The sequence below is a fragment of the Malania oleifera genome, chromosome 3 (assembly GCF_029873635.1).
Source record: "Malania oleifera isolate guangnan ecotype guangnan chromosome 3, ASM2987363v1, whole genome shotgun sequence".
Taxonomy (NCBI): domain Eukaryota; kingdom Viridiplantae; phylum Streptophyta; class Magnoliopsida; order Santalales; family Ximeniaceae; genus Malania; species Malania oleifera.
Window position 1 is genome coordinate 37,914,921 of NC_080419.1, and position 22,633 is coordinate 37,937,553.

General features: G+C 35.5%; 2 protein-coding genes across 2 annotated transcripts in view; one reads left to right on the forward strand and one right to left on the reverse strand.

Moving 5' to 3' along the window:
* Positions 1 to 557: 557 nt before the first annotated feature.
* LOC131150607 (uncharacterized) lies at positions 558 to 13,239 on the forward strand. Its single transcript, XM_058101432.1, has 8 exons — positions 558 to 929; positions 10,094 to 10,509; positions 10,610 to 10,682; positions 10,831 to 10,911; positions 11,063 to 11,126; positions 11,402 to 11,489; positions 11,601 to 11,685; positions 12,939 to 13,239. Exons 1-8 carry the CDS (start codon positions 819 to 821, stop codon positions 12,975 to 12,977), a joined length of 957 nt encoding a protein of 318 aa, XP_057957415.1. The 5' UTR covers positions 558 to 818; the 3' UTR covers positions 12,978 to 13,239.
* Positions 13,240 to 13,836: 597 nt separating this feature from the next.
* The window catches only part of LOC131150606 (pre-mRNA-processing factor 19), a 28,030-nt gene continuing 19,233 nt past the window's right edge, over positions 13,837 to 22,633 (reverse strand). The window contains exons 12-18 of the mRNA XM_058101431.1: positions 17,229 to 17,333; positions 16,935 to 17,051; positions 16,781 to 16,858; positions 16,604 to 16,700; positions 14,947 to 14,998; positions 14,419 to 14,489; positions 13,837 to 14,301 (exon numbers count right to left, since the gene is read on the reverse strand). Of these exons, the coding sequence (XP_057957414.1) occupies positions 14,186 to 14,301; positions 14,419 to 14,489; positions 14,947 to 14,998; positions 16,604 to 16,700; positions 16,781 to 16,858; positions 16,935 to 17,051; positions 17,229 to 17,333 (636 nt within the window). The 3' untranslated portion in view covers positions 13,837 to 14,185. The remainder of the gene's footprint in view (positions 14,302 to 14,418; positions 14,490 to 14,946; positions 14,999 to 16,603; positions 16,701 to 16,780; positions 16,859 to 16,934; positions 17,052 to 17,228; positions 17,334 to 22,633) is intronic.

Genomic DNA, 22,633 nt, shown 5'->3' on the forward strand with positions numbered 1-22,633 from the left:
CCGATGACCTGAAAAGGATGAAAACAAAGGAGTCTTGGAGGACCCGGGGTGTACTCCGGGGGGTCACTCTGATGCCTAAGTAAGGGAATGCTTCCAAGAGATCGAATGCAATAATAAGATTGGGTTAAGAATTAGTTATCTTGGCTTGTTTGCATCACCCTTCTTTATAGTAGCGAGATTTGACCCTTGTGGTGATCCGTCATTATAACGCGGGGGCGTGGATCACTTCAGAGGTTTAAAGCGCTAGCGTGAATCACTCTAAGCATTTAAGGTGCCAACGTGGATTTCTCCCTTCATTATTGGATTAGAGCTAATTGCTCTCGCCAGAGAATTTGACTTGGGTAGCGATTGTTAGGTTTTGACTTCTTTTTATAAGCTGATATATTTAGGCATATCATATTGAATTTTAATAAGATCTAATGTAAAATAGTATTGAAATTTGTCCAAACTTTATCTAAATTTAAAATTAAAGTTAAAAATTTATACTTTGAAAGAGCATGAGAGATATTTAAAATATTAAAGCAAGTTTAAAATGTTTGCTTCCTAGTAAATTGACATGAAAAATCAGTGGGAATCCGATAAATGAGAAAGGCATGATTCCAAGAAGCCAGTGGGATCCCAATGTCACCGCCAAATTTGCCACCCATAGTCGTTTATGCGACCCCTTCTTCCTTCCTTCACAAATGCCTGCTGCCCTTTCCTGTTAGCTGTTCTCTTCTCTCCCCTCTCTCTCTCTCTCCCTCTCTCTCCCTCTCTCTCTGGTTGACTATTCAGAAACGATCCGTTCCGCCATTAACGAAGGCCAACGAAATCGACAGATGAATGCGTTGAAGGAAAAGGTCACGAACAAGGTCTCTCGCCTCTTCGCCGATTCGCCTTCCTCCGCGCCATCTCCCACCACCCTCGACTCCCCTCCCAACTCTCCTCCGGTATATTCTCCTCCCTTGTTTACATAATTTACGCATATGTGCATTTATTTAGCTCATTTGATCTGGCCTTTACGAATGATTTATTGGTTAGATCTGGTTTTTCTTACTCCTCAATTATGCCTGAACTTTAGATTTTTTTGAAGAAATTGTAATTTATCACTGATTGCTGACCAGAGTTGTTTGTTTCCATTTTGGTTTCTTCTCGAATATTTTTCTCGCGTAGCATTTAGGAATATGAATTTGGGACGATGATCTTGAAATTGAGTGGATTTTGGACAAATTTTAATAAAAAATTTTGTGAAGTTTTGTTTCACACAATTTCAAATTTACAGCTCCGAATATGTGTTGCCAAAGGAACATATTATATATTACGAGCATTTCTTATAACAAGATTGTAAATTTTTAGTTCGCCATTTTTTTTTTCCTTTTTAGTATTTGTGTCTTATAATGTTTGTCTGATGAGCTAAATTTGACACTCATCCCACACACACACACACACACACAAACAACAACAACCAAGCCTAAAGTAGGAGGGATTAGCTGGCGAATTCTTTTCCAGCAAACTGTCTGATCTTGCACAAATAGAGAGTTGTCAAATCCTTAGTCACTTTCTCCGTCCAATTTGTTCCTAAGTGTACCCCTCTCCCTCCAGCCACTTACATTAACTAGCTCACTCCTATGCATTACTTGCTGTACTTTGTTGTTACCCAAACCATCTCATTTGACCCTCTTTTATATTATCTTCTACTAGTTTTATGTATAGTATAATTTATCACAAACATATTCATTCTTTAATTTATCTTTTAGGTGCTTGGTTTGCAGCATCAAAAGCATTCCCCTAGAATGACATTCCTTAGAATGAGATGCTTGCATCATGTGAATATTTTTGTTTGGTTTGCATTGTAAGATTTGTATAATTGTACACAAGATTCCTATGTTAATGTTTTTAAGAATCCTACAAGCATTTCAAGAAAATGACTATTATACCCTTAACATGTGTATTAGCTTTGGTGCAACCCCAATAGGGGGAGTGAATTGGGTATTTAAAAATTATCGCCTAGGTCAATCGGTTTAATAACAGTATTATACAACATAGGATCAGTATATGCAATTAATAAATAAACATACACATGCAGTTTTAGTAAAGAGCAGAAAGGTAAACAGTATACGCGATATGTTATCGAGGTTTGGCCAAATTGTCTACGTCCCCACCTTGGCTACATCAGGACAAAAATTCCACTACGACTCACTTAAACGGGTGGAGCGGCACCGGTTACAATCACGTCAATTAATGGGACTGACCTCAACCTACACCTTACCAGAATGGTGTACCTAACTTTTCTAACCGCATTTAAGCCAATCCGGAACTATTCAACAGGACTAGTCTCCCTCTCCAGACCCGTGCCTGGAATACAATGAATATGAAAATTTTGCGTACAAGGAAATGCTTCTTACACTAAGAAGGTATGTACTACAATACGCACAATATAATCAATGCACTACCAAAAGATAGGATTTGATAAGCTCAGTGTAGTCTTAATGTCTACTCTCAAAGATTAATGCAAATATGATAATCAGTTCGTGAGAATGTATGTGAAAAGATTTTTGTGTCAAAATAATATTCTCAATCACAATGCACTAGCAAAGAACACAAGTATACTTTAAATATCTCAACAAAAGTTTTTATCAAAATAAATCACAAGAGATACTCAATAATGGTTTGTAAAAATTTATTTGATCTTTGTATTAAAATGATAATCACAATCAAAAGGTATAGCAACAAATATCTTTTAGCACTCGAGCAAATATCTCAAAATATATATTTCTCAAATATAAGCACAAGAGATATTTTGAAAATGATTTGTAAAATATTTTAGCAATCAAAATCCAATGTGAACTTCTTGAGTATTATAATGACAATGCAAAACTTAAAGGCTCAATGAAGTATTCTTAAGGAAGACTTATTAACAAAGTCTCCTAAGGTAACTTGAAGTTTTGCTCTCTAATAAAATAATCTCAATCAATCAAGAACAAGAGAGAGCTTAAGCTGTAACGAGCTGCTTAATTTTCCTTTTTTTTTTTTTCATAATATAATAAAAACATAATCCACCTGAACCCATGAGTACCAGGGATAGAATTGAAATACAAAACGAAAGCTTACGCAGTAGGAAACATAAAATCACAATATCATAAACACAAAACCATTCATCTCAATACCAGAGTTATCACATCCATTGTTATTATATTTACAACCCAAAAGGAGACCTAGGATCATTTCCACAAAATCATCTGACCCTATCACAAAAATACATACCCTTCAAAAAGGGTAGGTCAATAGTATCTACCTCAGCGGAGCTTTATCCGCTCTCCTATCAAGGGCTCCTGAAAAGTTCATATAATTCGGGGTGAGATATCTCTCAGTAAAGGAAATAAACTAACACTAGTGTGTGACAATATGAGCATTTTTGTGATATATATATAATCATGAACGTAACACGTAAAACTGTATATATCATTTCTAGGAAAAACATGTATAATCATAACATGGCAGAACATAATGAATCCCATAACATAAATCATCTCATATAATAATAATACGAAAACAATCCTGGTAGGTTAGTTGGTTATTGTCATGTATTACCCCCACATGATTGGGTTGTGTGGCCCGTAGCAGGACCTGACAATGGTTGGCCGACTACTGTCAAGTCAAAAGTACAGTCTGTAAGTCCGATGGATCTGCTAGACCTGGTCCAGGGGCACTCACACTCCTTAAAACCACATCGATCATCCAACCTCACACCACTCTGTATAGTAGCGTTAACACAATATCACGATCATGATGATCATGGACACATAGCAACGGTACTGTGCAAGTGTTAGCCTAGATCAAGCCAACCAAGTTCTGATAACATATAACATATAATGAAACTGTGATACATGAATATTTCATACCATTAATTACCAAATCATTATCATCATATCGTTTTGCATATATACGTATATCATGAAAATCATCGGCCCATACACCGGTACTTCACATTTTACCATAGCTCAGCTCGTACGCCGGCAAAATATATCCATAACTTGGCCCGTATGCTAGAAAATCATACACATAGCACGGCCTGTACCCCGGAAAATCACATACATAGCACGGTCCGTATACCAGCAAATCACATACATAGCATGGTCCGTACGCCTGAAAATCATATCCACATCATTATCATATTCCCACAAACAGTATTTTATCATAAATTCTACTCATGCTACACAAAATAGGTTTCTCATATATTTAACATACCATCATTTTTTAGTAGTATTTCTCGAATATAAAATATATATAAATATATATTTATTTTCCTGAAATCAAATATTGTAATAACATACATACATTTTCATAAAAAGACTAGCTTAGTTTATCCTCTTACCTGAGTCCTTAAAAACTCCTAAAACAAACGGCCCCGCACCCGCAGGGTTCCCTGTTCAATACCTTGGAAATGACATTTCCGAGAACTAAAGTTCAATATTTTTACGTGTATTACACTTCCTACAACTGTCAAAAAATCAAATACTGAGTAAAAAGTCTTACCCTAGATTTGGGATAGTTTCCAACTCAACCCCACCGACGATCCGCTCCGGCAGACTTGTAGAGAACTTTTCCAAGAGCGTCGTGGTGGCTTCAGATCATCGATCCGGCAAGAATCCAGCTCGAGATCGTAGAGAGAAGGTAGGAGGGGCGTAGAGGAGAGAGAGAGAAGCGATTTGCGTAGGTTTTCGGCTAAAAATGAATTTTACCCCTACTTATACACTGGCCTTCGTAGACGAGCCACGTCACTTCGTTGACGAAATTCAGAATCCCCCAAACCCTTGCTCGGTATTTTCTCGTCAACGAAACGTACCCTCGTCGACAAGCTCAATTGTAACTTCGTCGACAAGGCCTGCTGCCTCTTTCTTTTCCTTTCGAATTTCTATTTTCTCCTTCTCAGTTATTATTTAAAATATCATAATCTCTCCCGGGTCACTACATAAGCTTAATGAGATTAACACAAGAAAACTCTTACAAAGAAGTATTTGCAATATGAATGGGTAAAAAGAGTAGTATATGGCTTGAATATGAGATTTTGGCTTTTTGAAAATCAGAGGATGATTGCTAATCTAACCCTAATTTTTGCAAATAAGGTGGTATATATAGAGTTCCCTAAAATTATAACTGTTTAGGACATGTAGGGTATTATTAGGATTGTTTTAAAACATTTTAGCAAAGTTAATCCTGTTTAAAAAATTAACCTCGGTAAAAAAAAATTGTCCATCCCGAGAGCATCGGTCGACTGAACTTAAGGTTCGGTTGACTAAGTGACAGAGTTTGGTCGACCGTTGAAAAATTGAATTGAGAGTTCGGTCGGCCGTACTAAGAGTCTTAAAGGCGATTTTCCCAAAACCGTGCGGTTCAGTCGACCAGTCTGTTTTGAACTATAAAATTCGGTCGACCAAGTGGTTGGAATCTCCCACGTGGGCGTTCGGTCAACCAGGGCGTTGCCCATATATTTCTGGTTCGGTCGACCAAACATGCCTTTTTAATGCATTTTAGTTCTAATTCCCTTATACAATGATCCTATTCATATAAGTACATATGTTTATGCATGCATGTGGGTCCTAAGGTCATTTTAGGTCTTTTTGAGGACACTGAAAAAATCCAGCGTCAGTCGACCGAAGGATACCTTACGGTCATTTGGTTTCCCTATGGTCATTTGAGTTTATCTACCATATCATGCATATAATACATTAATTATTACAGACCATTGAACTTTAAATTATTACAAACCCAATAAAACTCAATTAAATTACAACAAATAAAAGGTCTGGATCTTTATCTTCTTTAAGTCCATGTGCGTGCGCCATATGATACTTCCGATTAGTCCTGCACATAAACTCATCAACCATTAAATACCAGAGTATTTGTCATAATCAAAACGGGATATGACCTATAAGGTTAACAATGTGTATAGACAATATATAAAAATAATTATATTTTTAACACAAAAACCTACTAAGAATATATATTTAATTAAATTCATGTTCTAAAATTCCAACAATCTTAAATAAAAAATAAATAAATACTTTATCCAATTAATCGAAATAATTGAGGGCAATATGGTCTCGTAATGTTAATCATTATGTTATATATTATAACACAAAATAGTGAGGGCAATTTTGTCCCAAAAGTAGGATCCCATGAGAATGGGATTCTAATGAAACTTACTTATCAAGGTAGGAATAGGGTGCTCTTCTTTTATGGGAACCTTTCATCTCAGAAATATTGAGATGCCCACAGCATTAGATTCCAGTGCCCAAACAAACATGGGAATGAGATGCCATAGGCATCACATTCCTTGGAATATTGAAAAATGATGTGAACCAAACATCCCCTTAGAATCATGCCGCTCGTACATCTTACCTCATTTTGACAACTTTTACTTTTTGGATATATTATTTCTTAGTTGACCAAAATTTTGATTGTTTCTTAGTTTTCTAGTATTTTTTATCAATATAGCACACTTTCCTTTTAATATTGAAGTCTACAATTACACAATACACCTAAAGCATTTCTTCATTTTATCAAAGCTGCCTTAACTTTATGTATAACATCTTCGATTTCTCCTTCAACTTGAATAGTAGATCCAAGATATCAAAATTAGCTAGTGTTAATGTCTTGACCATCAAATCTAATGTTTTTTCGAATATTCTTCTAAACATGATTTAAATTATGTTTTATATATTTTGCCTTATTTTCTACTTATTTTCAAATCTCTGGATTCTAAATTTTCTCTGTAGTTCTAACATAGGTTATACTCTACCTTTAGTTTCATCCATGAAGATATTATCATTTTCAAACAACATATACCATGGAACTGCATTTTGGATACTCCTAAGAAGTTCGGCCATCATTAGTGCAAAATGACAGACTCGAAGCAAACCTTTATTGTACAACTACTATGGTCAGAAATTCCTAACACTAGTCATTACTCGATCCTATGTATCCCTAATAACATCTATATACCTACTATAGACTCTTTTTTTTCAAAAACAGACCACAGAACTTCCCTAATACCCTATCGTAGTCTTTCTCTGTCAGTAAAAAACATGTTCAAGTCTCTCTAGGTCAAACCACATTCAACTCCTTTTTGTTTTATCTAAATTTTTTTGTTAATCTTCTTAATAGATATATAGCTTTTGTAGTTGTTCTCTCGGGCATTAGACCAAACTAATTTTGTCAAACTCTTATTTCTCATCTAGTTTTTGTTAAATTTCTTTTTCCCAAAGGTCCATTTTTTACAATTTTGAGTATCTCCTTTATTTTTGTGTATAGGCCTTAAAAGTGTTTTGCTTCCATTCATCTAGCATTCTTAACACTTATAATTCTGTTAAAAAATTATTTAAAGTAATATTCTTGTTATCCCATTAGCATTTCCAGACTTCAATTGGGTTGTGGTCCTGTCATACCCAGTTTTTATACATTTGGTATTACCTTAGTCTTCTCTCTTTCTTTTTTCTGGTCTAAGCATGTTTAAATATGTATTTTTCCCTTCTTTTGTATCAAACTAGTATATGCTTTATGTTTAGCTTCTCTAACAACGTTTTTTTACATCATTTGTCTCTCTATTTTTGCCATTCTTTAAACCACTGCCTTTTAACTTAATGACTTTTTGGACATCTTAATTCTACCACCAAATTACTTTAGTAGTTGAGACTAATCCTCTAATTCACACAAAATTTCTTTTTCTATCAGTTTCATAGAACTAGCTATATCCTACTCCAAAAAGTGTTTATGTCTATGTTCTAATCTTTTATCATTTTTTTTTAAAATTTTATTATATTTTCTCCCATCGATCGTATTTTAGGAGTATAAGCCCTAATGACATTTATTTTTCTTGTCCCCATACATTCTTGACTTTTATGATTTTATTCCATTGCCTGCAACGGTTCTTACCCCGCTTATGTTTTTGTTTCCATACCAAAGCTTAAATCCTGATTTTTTAAATTTATGTAGCTTTTTCCCTTACTAATTAGTTTCTTGAAGGCAAATTATCATCTTTTTCGTTTAATCATTGTTTCAACTACCTCTATGCTTTTAGCAATGAGCTACTCCTATATTCCATGTTGCTAATCTAACCCTTGTCTCAAGAACTAGCTTATTTACCCATAGACATCCAAAATGATATAGGAATGCTTGCATATTTTAAATCATAGCAGGTACTAATAAGGTGCGTCACTTCGTGGCAATTACCTAGCCCACCCATGCCTATTTTTTTCACTCTAGTGGTAAAAGCGTTACCCTTCACTCGTAGGGCATACCCAATGAATAATTAGCGAGGATTTATTCCATAAGGATCTAACAAGTTTTACATTGGTTGTCAGCTATCGAACACAATGCTCCTCCTTTATCTAGATTGGAACCAATTGTGTGTGGAAAGGATTAAGACATTAAGTGCATCTCTAAGGGAACAAATTGAAGTATAATAGATGAGGACAAGGTGTCTTCTGTAAACAATGAGCAACAACCAAAAAGATTCTAATACAGCTGCCTTCTAATCCCTTTGAAGGTTGGACAGCAATAAGCCCCAAAAAAGTCCAAACGAATGGGTCCAGAAGAAATCCAAGACAGCACTCTGTCCCATAAGAATGTCAGAACCAAGTTTTACACCCTTGAATGTTCTTGCATTCCTCTAAATTGATGGAGTCCATAAGATAGTGACTGCACCACTCCATAAAACACAACCCTTTTCTGCTTGAGCCAAAACCCTAATGTCTCATGAGCAAGAGATCTCCAACATCCCAAGGTGCCACTCAAGCTTCACCAAAACAAGAAAGGAGAGCATTCCAATGGTGGGTTGCCACCTGACTATGGGGGAAAAGGGGAGTGCTTTTTTGTCGGACACGTGGCACATCAAGCACATGTCAGGACTAAGAGACATGTATGGCGTTCTCATCTGCAACAAATCATGCATATTAATCCTGTTTAGAGTCACAGTGCTGATGAAAGTCTGAATCTTCAAACGAACCTTAATGTTGCAAATGATGTGGCTCCAAGGAAAATACTGAGAAAAGAGTTTCTAAGCGGTGTCAGAAAAAAGATTTTGAAGAAAACAAAGAGAAAGAATAAATCTCGCAAATCCTTTCATCATCCCTAATGGAAGGAGCAAAGTGATCACTCAAGGTGCTAAATTCATAAACATCTCTTTCTTTGAGATTATTATAAAAGTGGATATCCTATGAAAGATAGCTTACAAAAGAAAAGAACAAACTGATAGGTGCATTGTGAAGAGTTGAAAGCTTATCAAAGGAGGTACAATCAGCTCCAAGGAGTCCTTACCCACCCAAACATCCTTCAAAAAATGCCATTTACCACTTTGGGTCCAGTAAGAGGAAAGAGCTGACACACCACCCTGGAAACTTCAAGGGGCTTGCTAGTGCCACTTTCTCTAGCCATCCACTCATTTCAATGGATCCCATAATTAATTTTAATCACCTTGTGCCATTGGGAACTACCTTTTAGTGGGAACCTCCACAACCATTAATGGGAACCTCGACATTGCCAAGCACCAATCCCACTTAGGATTTGGGTATTTTAACAACCTTTTAACTGGCTTGTTGGTCTCTCTTACTCTCTCCAGAACCTGATCAAAGGAAGTCACACGTCAGCCTTTCTAGAGTCTCTGCTACATTCATGCCACTCAAAAAGAGAAAGGAAGTAGGGATGCTGGAAAGTGAGGCACTATGAGTATGACATAACCCTCAAGAGACAAATAGGGATTAATTTTGTTTTTATTCCATCCTGTTAATATTATCTTCTATTTAGTTTTTGTGAATTTGTAATAAAATTACCAAAATTCTTGAGTCTCTTTGTTTTGGGTTATTTACAGCTAGGGAATACCAAAAGATTATTAACTAGGCCCGCTGCCCAATACAATTTTTGGCTTAATTGAGTTGAGTCCAATTGGCATAAGTTACAGTTTTACATTTATGTGAGACAAGTAAAATAGAAAATTCAAAACCCATGATTTAGCTCCATCTCATCAATAAATGGAGTATTTGTGCTTTCTTCTCCATTTATTTTACTTGTGAATTTACTCACTATAGCTTGTAATGCTACATCTTAACTTGTGCAGGCCAAATCAAATTCTCAAGGAGGAAAATCATTGTCATCATTCTTTTCTTACATAAGCTTCGATGGGTTCAAATCCAACAAGCGTCAACATGATATTAAACCAATTCAATCACTTCCTGTTGGATGGAGAAGTCAATATATTGCAGTTCCCGATGAAAACTTGGATGAGTATGTTGATTGTGAACCTTCATTTGATAACAAAGAAATATTGAATGGTCATGAAGAGGAGGGACATGCCCCTGGAAGTAGCACTAGTTGTTCTGACATGTTTGAAGATGCTGCTAGCCCACAGACAGCGGAGAAAGCAATGTCTTATCTCTCAGATGAATCTACACTTATTTCTTTAGATTTATATGAATTCTTGCAGTCTTCTCTTCCTAACATAGTGAAAGGGTGCCAATGGGTCCTGCTGTATAGGTAAATTTTGCTAAAGAATTCGTTGCCTGTTTATGAAATTCCTCTTGGATTCTTGCATAGGGATCTTGATTCAATTCTGATTCTTTCAAATGAAGGGCAGTACGTTGAAACATGGAATATCGCTTCGTACGCTTATTCGTAAGAGTGCAGACCTTTCCGGTCCTTGTTTGTTGGTATGTTCATTTCTTAATCCTACTTGAGGCTTTAAAAGTTGTGGTAACTATATGGGATCCACCCACTGAAAGTTGTCTGTTGAACTATATGATCACCTTTCAATCTTTCTAGTGGAAAGTGATGTAAATTGTGTTTTACTCCTTTAAGGTTGTAGGAGACATGCAAGGTGCTGTTTTTGGAGGGCTGCTAGAATGTCCCCTGAACCCTACTTCAAAAAGAAAATATCAAGTAAGTTATGCTGTGATTACAAAGATAATCTTTTTATTAAGTTCTTATTTTATTGCTCTCTCTCTCTCTCACACACACACACAAACACACAGCCTTTTAAATTTGAATCCTGCTGACTGAACCATTTACTGACCAAAATGTTTTGTTATAGGGTACAAACCAAACATTCGTATTTACAACCATATATGGTGAACCAAGGTTGTTTAGACCAACAGGTAAACATAGCATCACATATTTAAATATGTATCCTTTCTAGGAAAGATGAGTTAAGCTGAAATTAATTACTGAGGCTAAGAGATTAGTTGGTGAACACATAATAGCCTCTAAAGTACTTTATCTATTCTGACTTCTGAATGTTTTTTTTTAAGAGTGGATGCCATTGCAAAAATAAAAAATCATGCCATTGAATTTAGATAGGGAAGCACTGTTCATGAGCATTATAGTTATGTTATTAAATTGATATTGACTTTTCAACTGTTCATTTGTATAGGCGCAAATAGATATTTCTATTTGTGCTTGAATGACTTACTTGCACTCGGTGGGGGTGGAAACTTTGCTTTGTGCCTCGATGAAGATCTGTAAGATTCCTTCTTTGCTGTTCACTTTTGAGATTACTTTGTCTACTCTTAGTTTAAGAGGAAGATTAGCTAGATTATTCTGCTCTGATACCTAAATCTGTATTTGAAAAGGTTAAGTGGAACTAGTGGTCCCTGTGAAACATTTGGAAACTTGTGCTTGGCGCATAAACCTGAGTTTGAATTGAAGAATCTTGAGGTAATACCCTGATCATCTTAAGCCTTTAGTTGTCTCATATTAAAAAACCCATTAACTGCCAGTCATTATCTTTGCTGTTTTTTTTGTTTGGACTCTTCTTTTCTATCATTGTTCTGTTCTTTCTTTTTTTCCTTGGAACAAATTTGAATTGTCTACCGATCAGTTATCCTATAATTGAAGTATGCTTTTCATTCTAGCAGGAGTGTTTTGTTCCTTCTGAAACATAGGTTCCCACTTTAATAAACCCATCCCCGGGGCTTGTGCATTTTTTTCTCTCAACCTGACAAAGTGTTTGTTATGTGTTGTTTGCTTTACAACCACAGAAAATTGTATGTAGGCTGCTCGTAGATATTTCCATCTGTTTTTTCATCTTTGGATTCATGTAACTACTTGCATCCTGTAATTACTAGTGTCAAATGAGATTCACACATTCTCCCATATGCTTGAACTCGATATCTATGTTCCCCAAAACATTATTATGATGGAACCAACTTGTGGAGTTCAAGAAAGGTTGAACAATGTTGGAAGAAGTTACTTGAATTTTTTTGTTTTTTTGGCCTGGCAGGGGTGCTGCAATACATTATTCTTGTATCCCCATATTTAAGCAATGAACCCCCCCCCCCCCCCCCCCAAAAAAAAAGAAAAAAAAAACGAAAATAAATAAATAAAGGTATTCGTGGGGAAGGGGGTTAAAATTTATATGCAGTTCCATGAGATAAACTAAAGCTAGTTCAAAATTTAAGGAAAAACTAAAGGGTAGCAATTGAAACTGTGTTTCTCCTGTTCCCGTTGCATCCTTGGAAGGCTTAAGGAATATTTATTTGTTGCATCCGAGCTAATATATTGTTCAAGAAAAACTCACCATGAAAAAACAAAAAAAGAAAAGGTTACATTGTCCTCTCTCTCTCTCTCTCTCTCTGCTTGGACATTTTTCAAAATGGTTTACTATACAGTAGAGAACTTTAGGCATGCAAAGGTATAATTTCTTCATATATTGTAAGTGACTTCATTATAATGAGCAGCCTATGAGTTCAAGGCCTTGTTATATTTTCCGAACTTAGATATGGTTACATTCTCTCAAAAAAAATGACGACGAGTGCATCTGTAACCTACACAGTAGAAGCATCTATTTCCACCTTACAATAATCTGCTTGCAACTGCAGAATTAAACTTTGAAATTCACTCTATTGTTATTTGTAAATTTTTATTTTTTTGAATTTTTAATTAATTGTAAATGTTTCTCGTTTATACAGCTGTGGGGGTTTACACATTCATCAAAGTACGTGGCCTGATGCAATGCTGGGATGCTTTCTTCATTTTGTCTCGTTCTAAAACATTTAGTATCCTCATTCTTTATTCGTACCATCGACCTCCATTTTGATCCAGGAGGGCTCTGCCTTTGCCTCAAGTAATATGATGAAACTTCTATTCGTCAGTCATTATTATTATTATTGTTTTTAATTTTTTGATATTTCCAAACAAAACCAAAAAAGAGAAAAAGAGAAAAACGTTGTAACAATGACATATTTGATAATAGATCTGCTCTATTTGCCTTGTTGCCCCTGTATTTTGATTAAAGCAACGGTAAATATGTTTGCACTGCATTTGAAAAAAATGCTAAATTGAATTTAAATAAATTTTAATATAATTTATATTATATTTTATTTAAATGTAACACAAATTTAAAGCAATTAGTTGATTATAGCTATTATTTCGTGCACGCTAGTCTCGCCCTCCCTTTTTTTGGTTGAAGTGTAAATTGTATTGGCCTATGTGCTAGGAAGCCCGCGTTGCAGGGGGCGAATATTGTATTATTCTTTGAGAAGATCATCTCCTGTAGTTAAAGGCGTCCATGTCCTTGCACTGCTCCTTTGGCTATATGCTGTTCCCGGGCAAAGACGCAGTTCAGCAGCATCGCACATTCTGTAGAGAATTTCAACGTACAGTGATGTGTTGTCCCATGTATGTTTAGGGTAATAAATCCTCGGCTCCCAGAGTTTGATATCGAACAGGTCCAATGAGAACCACGTGTAGCTTCCATCCTGACAAAGAATGTTAGGCACTTGGCATTGGACCATGTCCGACCTCAACTTCCGCAAGAAAATTGTTAAGACAACTGACAACAATTGTTCGTCGAAGCAAAACTACCAATTAGGCAAAATCTTTCAATGCTTTTCTTTTTAAAAAATCAGAATAATACACAAACATTGAACAATGACTATCATGGTGCCGATGAACTTGACAAAATACAATATGCTTGAATCACTGTTTCCTCTTCCAATCTCAGTCAACTCAGCACCTGGAGTTGCTGCAGAATTTTCCCAGTACAGCGGCTTCCTCCCCTTGCCCTCCATTATTTTGGAATTAGAAGCATGGGCCAAGACAATGCAATTAAATATGATATGATAAACAGGACTATTTCCTTCTTCGGCAGACTAGATGCAATGAACCAACAGTAGCAGAAACCAACTAGCAGCCACAAATAGAGTTGAGGCACTTCCTACGACTCCAATGAGCCATCCTCCCCTGGTAGACCGAATATCCGGAGGTTCCGATCCATTGATCCTACTGCAATGTATTTTGCATCCGAACCAAATTTTACGCAAGTTGCTTTGCCTGCACTCAGAACAGGAAATTTTTAGTTCCCATCAAGGAAGAACTATAGCTAAGCTCATACAGGAATAAAGATTATCAGACAGAAAGAACACCATTACTATCAGAGAGAGAAAAAACCTGTGCCAGACAAATCAGGAAATGTTTTGATGCAATTCCATTCCGACTTAACATTTGCAACCTGGTAAACTCTGTGGGAGCCCAAGCCATAGTTTCAAAAAAGTAGCAACAAAAAACATAAGAAACTAGAACATTAAAAAAATAATATAATAATAACAAATAAATAAATATATAAACAATTACTACAACAATATTAAGAATTTCCTCTACTAACATATTTACACGATGGAATAAAAACAAAATAGTAAACAATAGTCCCAAGCCGAGTAAAAATTGGGCCAGCCAGGACATAAAGGCAATAAGTGGTAGTCATTACAGCTCTACTAGGTTCAAACCAACTTCAAACAAAAAAGAACAGGAAGTTTCTTGATGCAAAATCAAATATTACACATCAAAAATTTGATACTTAAGACGAGCAAAAATATGCACACCACCCAGATTCAAACTGAACTAAATACCATATCATTCAAGAGCTAATATAAAATATATATCAAACCAATTAAGTGGAGAATTGTTCTAAAGGCTCACCTGATATCTGAGCCTGCAATTGCAAGGTAGCTTCCACTATGGTCAAATTGCACTGCAAGAACCAGAAACACAGCTTGCATTATACAATTGTTTCTTCATAACAACACTATATTGAACAGAAGTAATAGGAAAGAGCAAAATGTTCGATCACTGGCAAGCGATAATAAGATAATGATAAACCAATGTTTAAAAGGTTGAGACAAATTGCCTTAATCCTTATGAAGCAAAAGCCTTAAGGTGTTACAGAGCAAGCCTTCTGAGAAATATTACACATGATTCATGCAAACTACTTGTTAGTCATCAGAAGCATTAGGGGTGTACAAATTTCACCAAAAAACCAAAATCAGGACCAAATTGGTTTGGTTTTTCAGTTTCAGTTTCCAGCTGAAAACCAAACCAAAAAACTAGAAAACCAATTAAAAAAATTCATGTTATAATTTTATAGAATATTAATATTAGATACCTTCATAAATATTTAATCATTTAATCCTAATTTTTAATTCCCACCCCATCAGTAATACTATATTTCATTTTGTTTTAAACTAAATTTAACTCAGATGATGAGAGAAACCTAGTTTGGGACATGGAAATTTATACAAGTGGGGTGAGGTTCCACCCGGCCCCCCCCCCCCCCCCCCCGTATTTTTAATTCTTGGGGTGGGACAAGTACCCACGTAGGAAACCGCCCCTCAGACCAGTAAAAGAGTGCTGCCAGCCCACGCATTGCCTATGCCACTGCCAGCCTCCCCTGCTGTATTCCAAGACATCAGTTGTAATGGGAAAGGGAATAGATTTCCCTTCCTATAAATATCAAATACCGCCTCCCTTCAAACCCAACTCTCTGGCTGCCTTGCTAGGTTTAAACGTGATCAGATTTCGGCCCAATTAAAAATTTAATCTCCTCCGTCGTGGGCTCTGAGGCTTCAGCCTTGCCAAAGCCATGGACACATGAAATTTTTTCTGCTTGTTCAAAATTTTGAAAAAACGAATTTAACAGAATCAAACTGATGGTTTGTGGTTCAGTTTTGGTTTTTAATATTTAAAAATTGAAGGGTTTGGTTTGGTTCAGTGTTTGGTTTTGCCACTATCCAAACCGCATGAAACTGATTTCACCCCTAACAAGCATAATTCAAGTAAAACTGCTAAGAGATTATATCACAAAGTTCAAATTGTACTCATGATCCAAGATACAACTTTAATTATTTTGCAAAAGATTCAGCTCAAGAGCTTATATATATTTGCTAAGATTAGAACACTCCTTACTGCTTCCTACATAAATCTAAAAGCTTTTCTAGCCAGGTTCCCAAATTTGACTCAAAATGTACAAAATCAACACGCATAAGCCTAAATGCACCCCCAAAGGTGAGTTTTTTTCACTTTCAAGAGTCTGGTAATTAGATCATGCCCTTGTGGTGTTTTAGGCACAACTTGTCTTGAGGCAAACCTCAAGGACAGTATCAAGTGCACATTTTATAATATTACGATACACAAAATCAGAACCCAACACCACCCCTTCATTATTCTTTGGTATAAAACCAGAACTCATTCTCTGAAAAGAATAAGACAACCACGTTTTTCCAACTACATAATAGAATGACAATAGTCAACGCATGATGCTAAGCCACAAAAACTAGAGGGAATATCAATATTTACATACCACTGTTTGTGGGAGTATTTGAATCATAAGGGGTAAAAGTCCGGAAGTTCCTCAACTTGCGTAAATCCCAAAGCTTAACACCATCTTGAGCTGCAGTCTAACCGATTGAGCCCTGAAAATTAGTACATAGTATGTCTGAAGCTCCATCAATTAAGCACTTCACAGGAAAACACATACCGCAAGGAAGTATCCATTTTCAGAGAAAGAAATGGCAGTAACTGCACCAATATGCCCATCAAATCTGGCAACATTTGCCTGCAAAATAAAAGGGAAGTACGATTGGAAAATTGCATGAAGACACTGAGATTAACTTGCAAACAAAAAACTATACCTGACTTTTTACATCCCAAATTTTAACAAGGGCCTCTGAGGTGCCTGTCCCAAGAATGAGACCATCAGGATGGAAAGCAGCAGATGTGTAGCCCTCAGACCCTGAAGCATCTGCAACCTGCGGGGAAGGGGGGGAGGGAATGGGGGAACAGACAAACAAACAGACCTCAAAACAAAACTAACCAGACCCCACCGCCCAAGAAAAAAGAAAAACAAAAAAAAAAACAGCGAGGGGGAATTGTGTATGTGCGGCATGAGAGAGAGAGAGAGAGAGAGAGAGAGAGAGAGGTAAGACCTGTGTCAAACATAAACCAGAGGAAAGATCATAGAAGCACCATGTGTTATCCAGTGAAGCAGTCACGAAGTAATTATTGGTAGCGTGAACAGTGACAGCTTGCACCTGACAAGTTGATGGTGTCATTCTTGAATGGTTGAAAGAGCAGAAGCAATATTATAACAATCAAGATATGGAAGTCATATTCTAGCAAGCACAAAGAAATATTGTCACAGAATTGGTGGTGGAAATATCTTATTGCAGTTAGAAAATTTCTCCCAAGTACATGCAATTTTCATTTACTATGGTGTACTTCAGTAACAGTTGAATTATACATAATACGAATGATGCCAAATCACAGCAAATGATCTACAAATTTCTTAATTATCACAGCAGTTGTGAAGAACTCCCAAACAAAATAGACAATTCCAGAATAATTTATTCAAGTCCAAAGGGTCAACAGTCCTTTAAACATGCATCTATGTTGCCTAAACACTTTTTTTTTTTCTTGAGTGGGGATCAATCAAATTACTTTTTGGATTTTTATTTTTTTTTCCCTTTCAAATGAGTTAGATTTGGAACTAAAAGTTATTCCATACTTCCCAAACATTTTCATTAAGGCCTCCTCCAACAATTCAAAGTGAATTCATGACCCAAATTATTCAAGAACCCTAAAGATTTATGATTCCCACAGTCGCCACTATGACAAGACATTAATGCAACTAAACCAAATTGAAACTATTGGAGCCAAATAATGAGATGCATCGTTGTTGCCATCCTCAATAGTTCATTTCATTTGGACTCCTCAGTTCATGGGTTTCAATGTTTTATATGGGAGAGATGCCAGAATATGTATAATACTGTAGTCCAGGGAAATTGTCCACATATAAATGCAATATTACTGAATTATATTAGACCATGAGGATACAATTTCAGTACTATAGTTCAATGAAATTGCATAAATCATGAGAGAGATTATATAATCAAATAAGAATGAAACTGAACAGAAGCTGTACAAATAGGCTATACAAGTTGTAATGTTCAGAAAACTGTTCTCATAACAAATTATAAAAAACTGAAATAAATGTGTATGTGAACAGCTAGGCATATGCATAAACAAAAGAATACAACAAAAAAGATGTTAAATTCAATTACATATATCATAACCAAAATTATCCCAGCAAGGATCAACGCACCAAAGTAGTGAGGCATGCCTAGGTGTGAGGTGCACTGAGGCAATGAGGCTTGCACCTCATAGGGGTGAAGACCTCATTTAAGAAGTGCATAAGCCGTCCCTCACTCACACTTCCTCAGCCATCTGATTTGTGTTAGTATAAAAAGGGTTACAAGCAGAATACAATAGTTAGTTTATCTTGCATCTAATATCCTTCAACTCACACCAAGTTAGCATTCTCTCCCGACCCAAAAAAATAAAAATAAAAAAAAACAGACCTCAGCATCTCATAATATAGACAGAACTTCAATCAAAAGCCAACCCTTCCAAGGCCAACTCTCAAGCTTTAAATGAAGGTCAACTCAAGAGTCTTTTTCTTCTTCTTGATCAATCAGGTTCCCTCCTCTTTTTTCTTCTTTCTTCCTCCTTGCCTTTTTCTTCTTCTTTCTCTTGATTGACCAAAATCAGTGATTCTTCTGCTCAACTTCTATCAGTCAGAGCTGCTGTGATCCCCTTTTTCTTTATTTGTTGCTGTTTTTATGGAATTTCTGCCACTTTTTCAGGCTTCCTTCTTTTCTTCCTCTTCTGGACTGCTGTGCTACTCTCAGTAAGATCTGAGAGTCCCCTTGTGGATTTATCTCTTTTGCTAGTCTTTTCTTTTTTGTAGAATTTCTGCATCTTTTCCTGAAATTTATGCTCTGCTGCTCCTGAGCCTTCTTCTTCTGAACTGCTCTGCTGCTCTGGCCCCTCTTTGTTGTTTCTGTTTTTTTTCCTCTTTTTTTCCTCCTCTGATGATCTTTTTGGAAACTGAGCTGGGTTTTTTCCTGGACGCATTTTTCTATTCTTGGCAATTCATCTTCTGTTATCTGGAATTTCTGGCATCTCAGTCACAGCTGCACTGCTGCAGCTTTTTGCTGTTTTTTTATTTCCTGATGCTTATTTCTGCTTCTGTTTTTTGGGGAACTTATGGCATGAACATTGCATATTATTTAAAATTTGCATTATAGTATTCATTTTTATGCTCTAGTATTGAATAATTTGATAATCTAAAATTCAAATAATAGTACTAATGTGTTACAACCATAGGGTCTTTTACAGACAATTTAATAAATGTGCGCCTCATTTCTGTGAGGACCTTCGCCTAGGCTATAGGTACCCTTTGCGCCTCAGTGGGGCCTTGTGACTACTACGCAAGGCACATTTCTAAGAGCATGGAATAAGGATCCAGGGCATCTTTCTAAGAGCATGGATCAATGCCATGTTTTGGTTCATGATCATTTGGGTTTGGGAATGAGCACTCCCTCCTGTTGAAAGGATTGCGCTAGTGTTTGAATTGTATTTCATATCATGTATTGCCTTCTTCCATGCATTTGAGAAACCAACATAATATAGGAAAGCCACAATCCTCATGGATTTTCCTACACTCCACAAAGAATCAAAAAATTCAAAAATGATACCCATGCTCCTTGTAGGATAACTTGAATGACATGCATAACCCCTGATGTTGCATTTCCATGGCAAGTAGGGGATGATAAGCATCCTGACGTGTCCTAATCCAAACTGACAAGGATGCCCCTCCTTGAGGAAGGGGATGAGTGTCCTAAAATGAAAACTGTTTCTTGTTTATTATTAAAAAAGAGCACGACAGTAAGTTAATAGTACCCTACACTCAAGACACCAGGCATGGCCACATACGCCCCCAGGTTGCCCCAAGGAGTCAAATCCACCCAGCAGAGTTAGGTAAACACTAAACCAAAAATTTAAAGAATATATATATTATATATATATATATAAATATATATAATATAATATAAAAAATAATAAAAATGAATACAAAACAAAACAAACAATTATATCCCTCATTTCATACAGCCAAAAAAAAAAGACAGGAAACTTGCATCCCTTCCAATACAATAAAATTGAGAAGCATGTCCAAAGAAACCACTTTCTATCTACAACCCCAGATGCTGCGGCCAAAGGCTTCACATTTGGTGAAGGGCCAGGCATCACTATTTATAGCACACTTGCTTAACAAGTCAGCCAAAAGTATAAAAATGTTTCACCACATGAACAAATTCACATCCGTCGGATGTAAATGAAGCGGAAGCAGTACAAGCAAACTAGTCATACAGTAAACTATAAAGCAATGCAACTCATTATTAACCTCCAGAAGAACGTGTATTTAGCGAGGGAGGCAAGCAAGCTACGGCTCTGTTTGCAATTGTTTCTGTTTTTTTTTTTTTTTTTTCTGTTTTCATTTCTGGACAGTAAAAAATATATTATAAAAATGTGTGTGTTGCTAGTTTTTCTATTTATGATATCAGTTTTCAGCAGCTGTTGAAAAAATTAAAAACCAGATTTTATGACTTTCAATTGTTTTGACAATCTGTTGCCAGAATATTTTAATATCCAGAATTAAATCTTTTTGGATTATATCATTCATTTTATATATATTTATTTAATTAAAATTAAATAAAATGATCATATGAATTTAAAAAATAATTCAAAAAAATAAAAATAAATAATAAAATTCATTTACAAAATATTTTTAATGTTTTCAATTGTCATGTATAATAAGATCATTCTTGCAACATGAATTTCGAAACAGAATCATTAAGTACAAAATAGTAATAATTAAAAAAATACTATAGTAAAAATAAAAAACATTATAATAATTGTACCTTATTATTTATTTTTTGTAATTGTTATTTGATTTAAGGACAAAATTTATAAGCAATCGTTTAATTAAGTTCTTTATTTGTTTTAGTTCTAGAAATACTAACCAAAGTACCAAACAGGTTACCACTTTTCAGTTTTAAATTTCTATTTTTGGTTTCTAGTTTTTGTTCCTAGTTTTCATTTTCATAAATTTTTACAATGATACAGCCCCTAAACACATTTATAATAACTTGTGAGTTTTACAATGATTGATGAACAGTCAAGTCAAACTCGCATAAAGAGCTTTCTGCGCTATTCTAGCTTTGACACTAGAAAACATCAATCTAACCAAGGAACTGTACTCCCTTTTCTTTTACCAAGGCATTATCCTACGGACCTACTCAAACAATAAAGCCTACACTACTATTTTACATGATGGTTACACATCTAATGCACACAGGACATGTAGTCACAGGCAAGCATAATATGCTAAAGAAGCTTGACTTGTGAAAACCAAGCAACGAAAAGAGAATTTTATTGGGTGTTCTATAATACATGGGTAACACATTTGCCAATCCCCATTACCCACAAAAAAAAAAATACAAACAAGAGAGAAAAATAACTAAAAACTATTATGTTTTCTTCATGAAGCAAAATCTAGTGGGTTTGTCAGTGGCAGGCCTCAAAATGGATGGTCGATAAAATAAAACAAAACATCATAATGAGCTGCAATTAGCATGAATATGAGAAGAGAACAATGAAGTTACTAAAATCTAATGGATTTTCTTTTCAGTTTACTTTTTTTTCTTTCACTGCACTTGCTCTATCATCCAAACAGTGTATACTTTAAAGTTCACAATTTTTTTTCTGCACATCAAATTTTACACCTGGTTCTCTACACAAAATATTCTTCAGCATGTCCATTACTCAAATTTCTGTGTATCAATTTTTTCCCCAACCATGTGCATAAATGGAAACATGGAATCGGTGACTTCCAAGACTTCTTTCACTTTTTTTTTAAGCTATGCCAGCTCTAAGTAGTTAGGCTTCTTTATCTTTGAGATTTTAGGCTTTGGTTATGACATTGGAACTGTAAACCTATTATGTTGCCTTCCTTGTTAATTGTGTCGTGTCCATGGATTCAGTGTTCCTCTTATTTTTTTTCCATATCTTGTTTTTCATGAGTATTTTCCATCTTCGATTGACTTTTGAGTTTATTTTGAAAATCAAAAGAGAAGTAAAGGCTGAATTGCTTTTAAACAGCTCTCATGGTTTTATCCTTGTGTTGCAGCAGCCCCTTATTTATTATTTTTTATGGGCCAAACCAACAAATGAGAGGCACCAATACTTGACTTATTGTTTATTTCTTGATGCATTAACTTAGAGAGGCATCAATTCCATGTGTTGGTTAAATTATGAAATTACTCAAATCAGATAAGATATAAGTCCATAAAAAATCTAATATTACCCCTAAAAAGATAATAATAATTGCTTAAATGTATATCATTGTTAATTGAATCAAATGTCAAGTGAACCACCTATTAAATTTTACGATATTCAGCACATTTCTATTTTGGTCTATTAGCTCAAATGG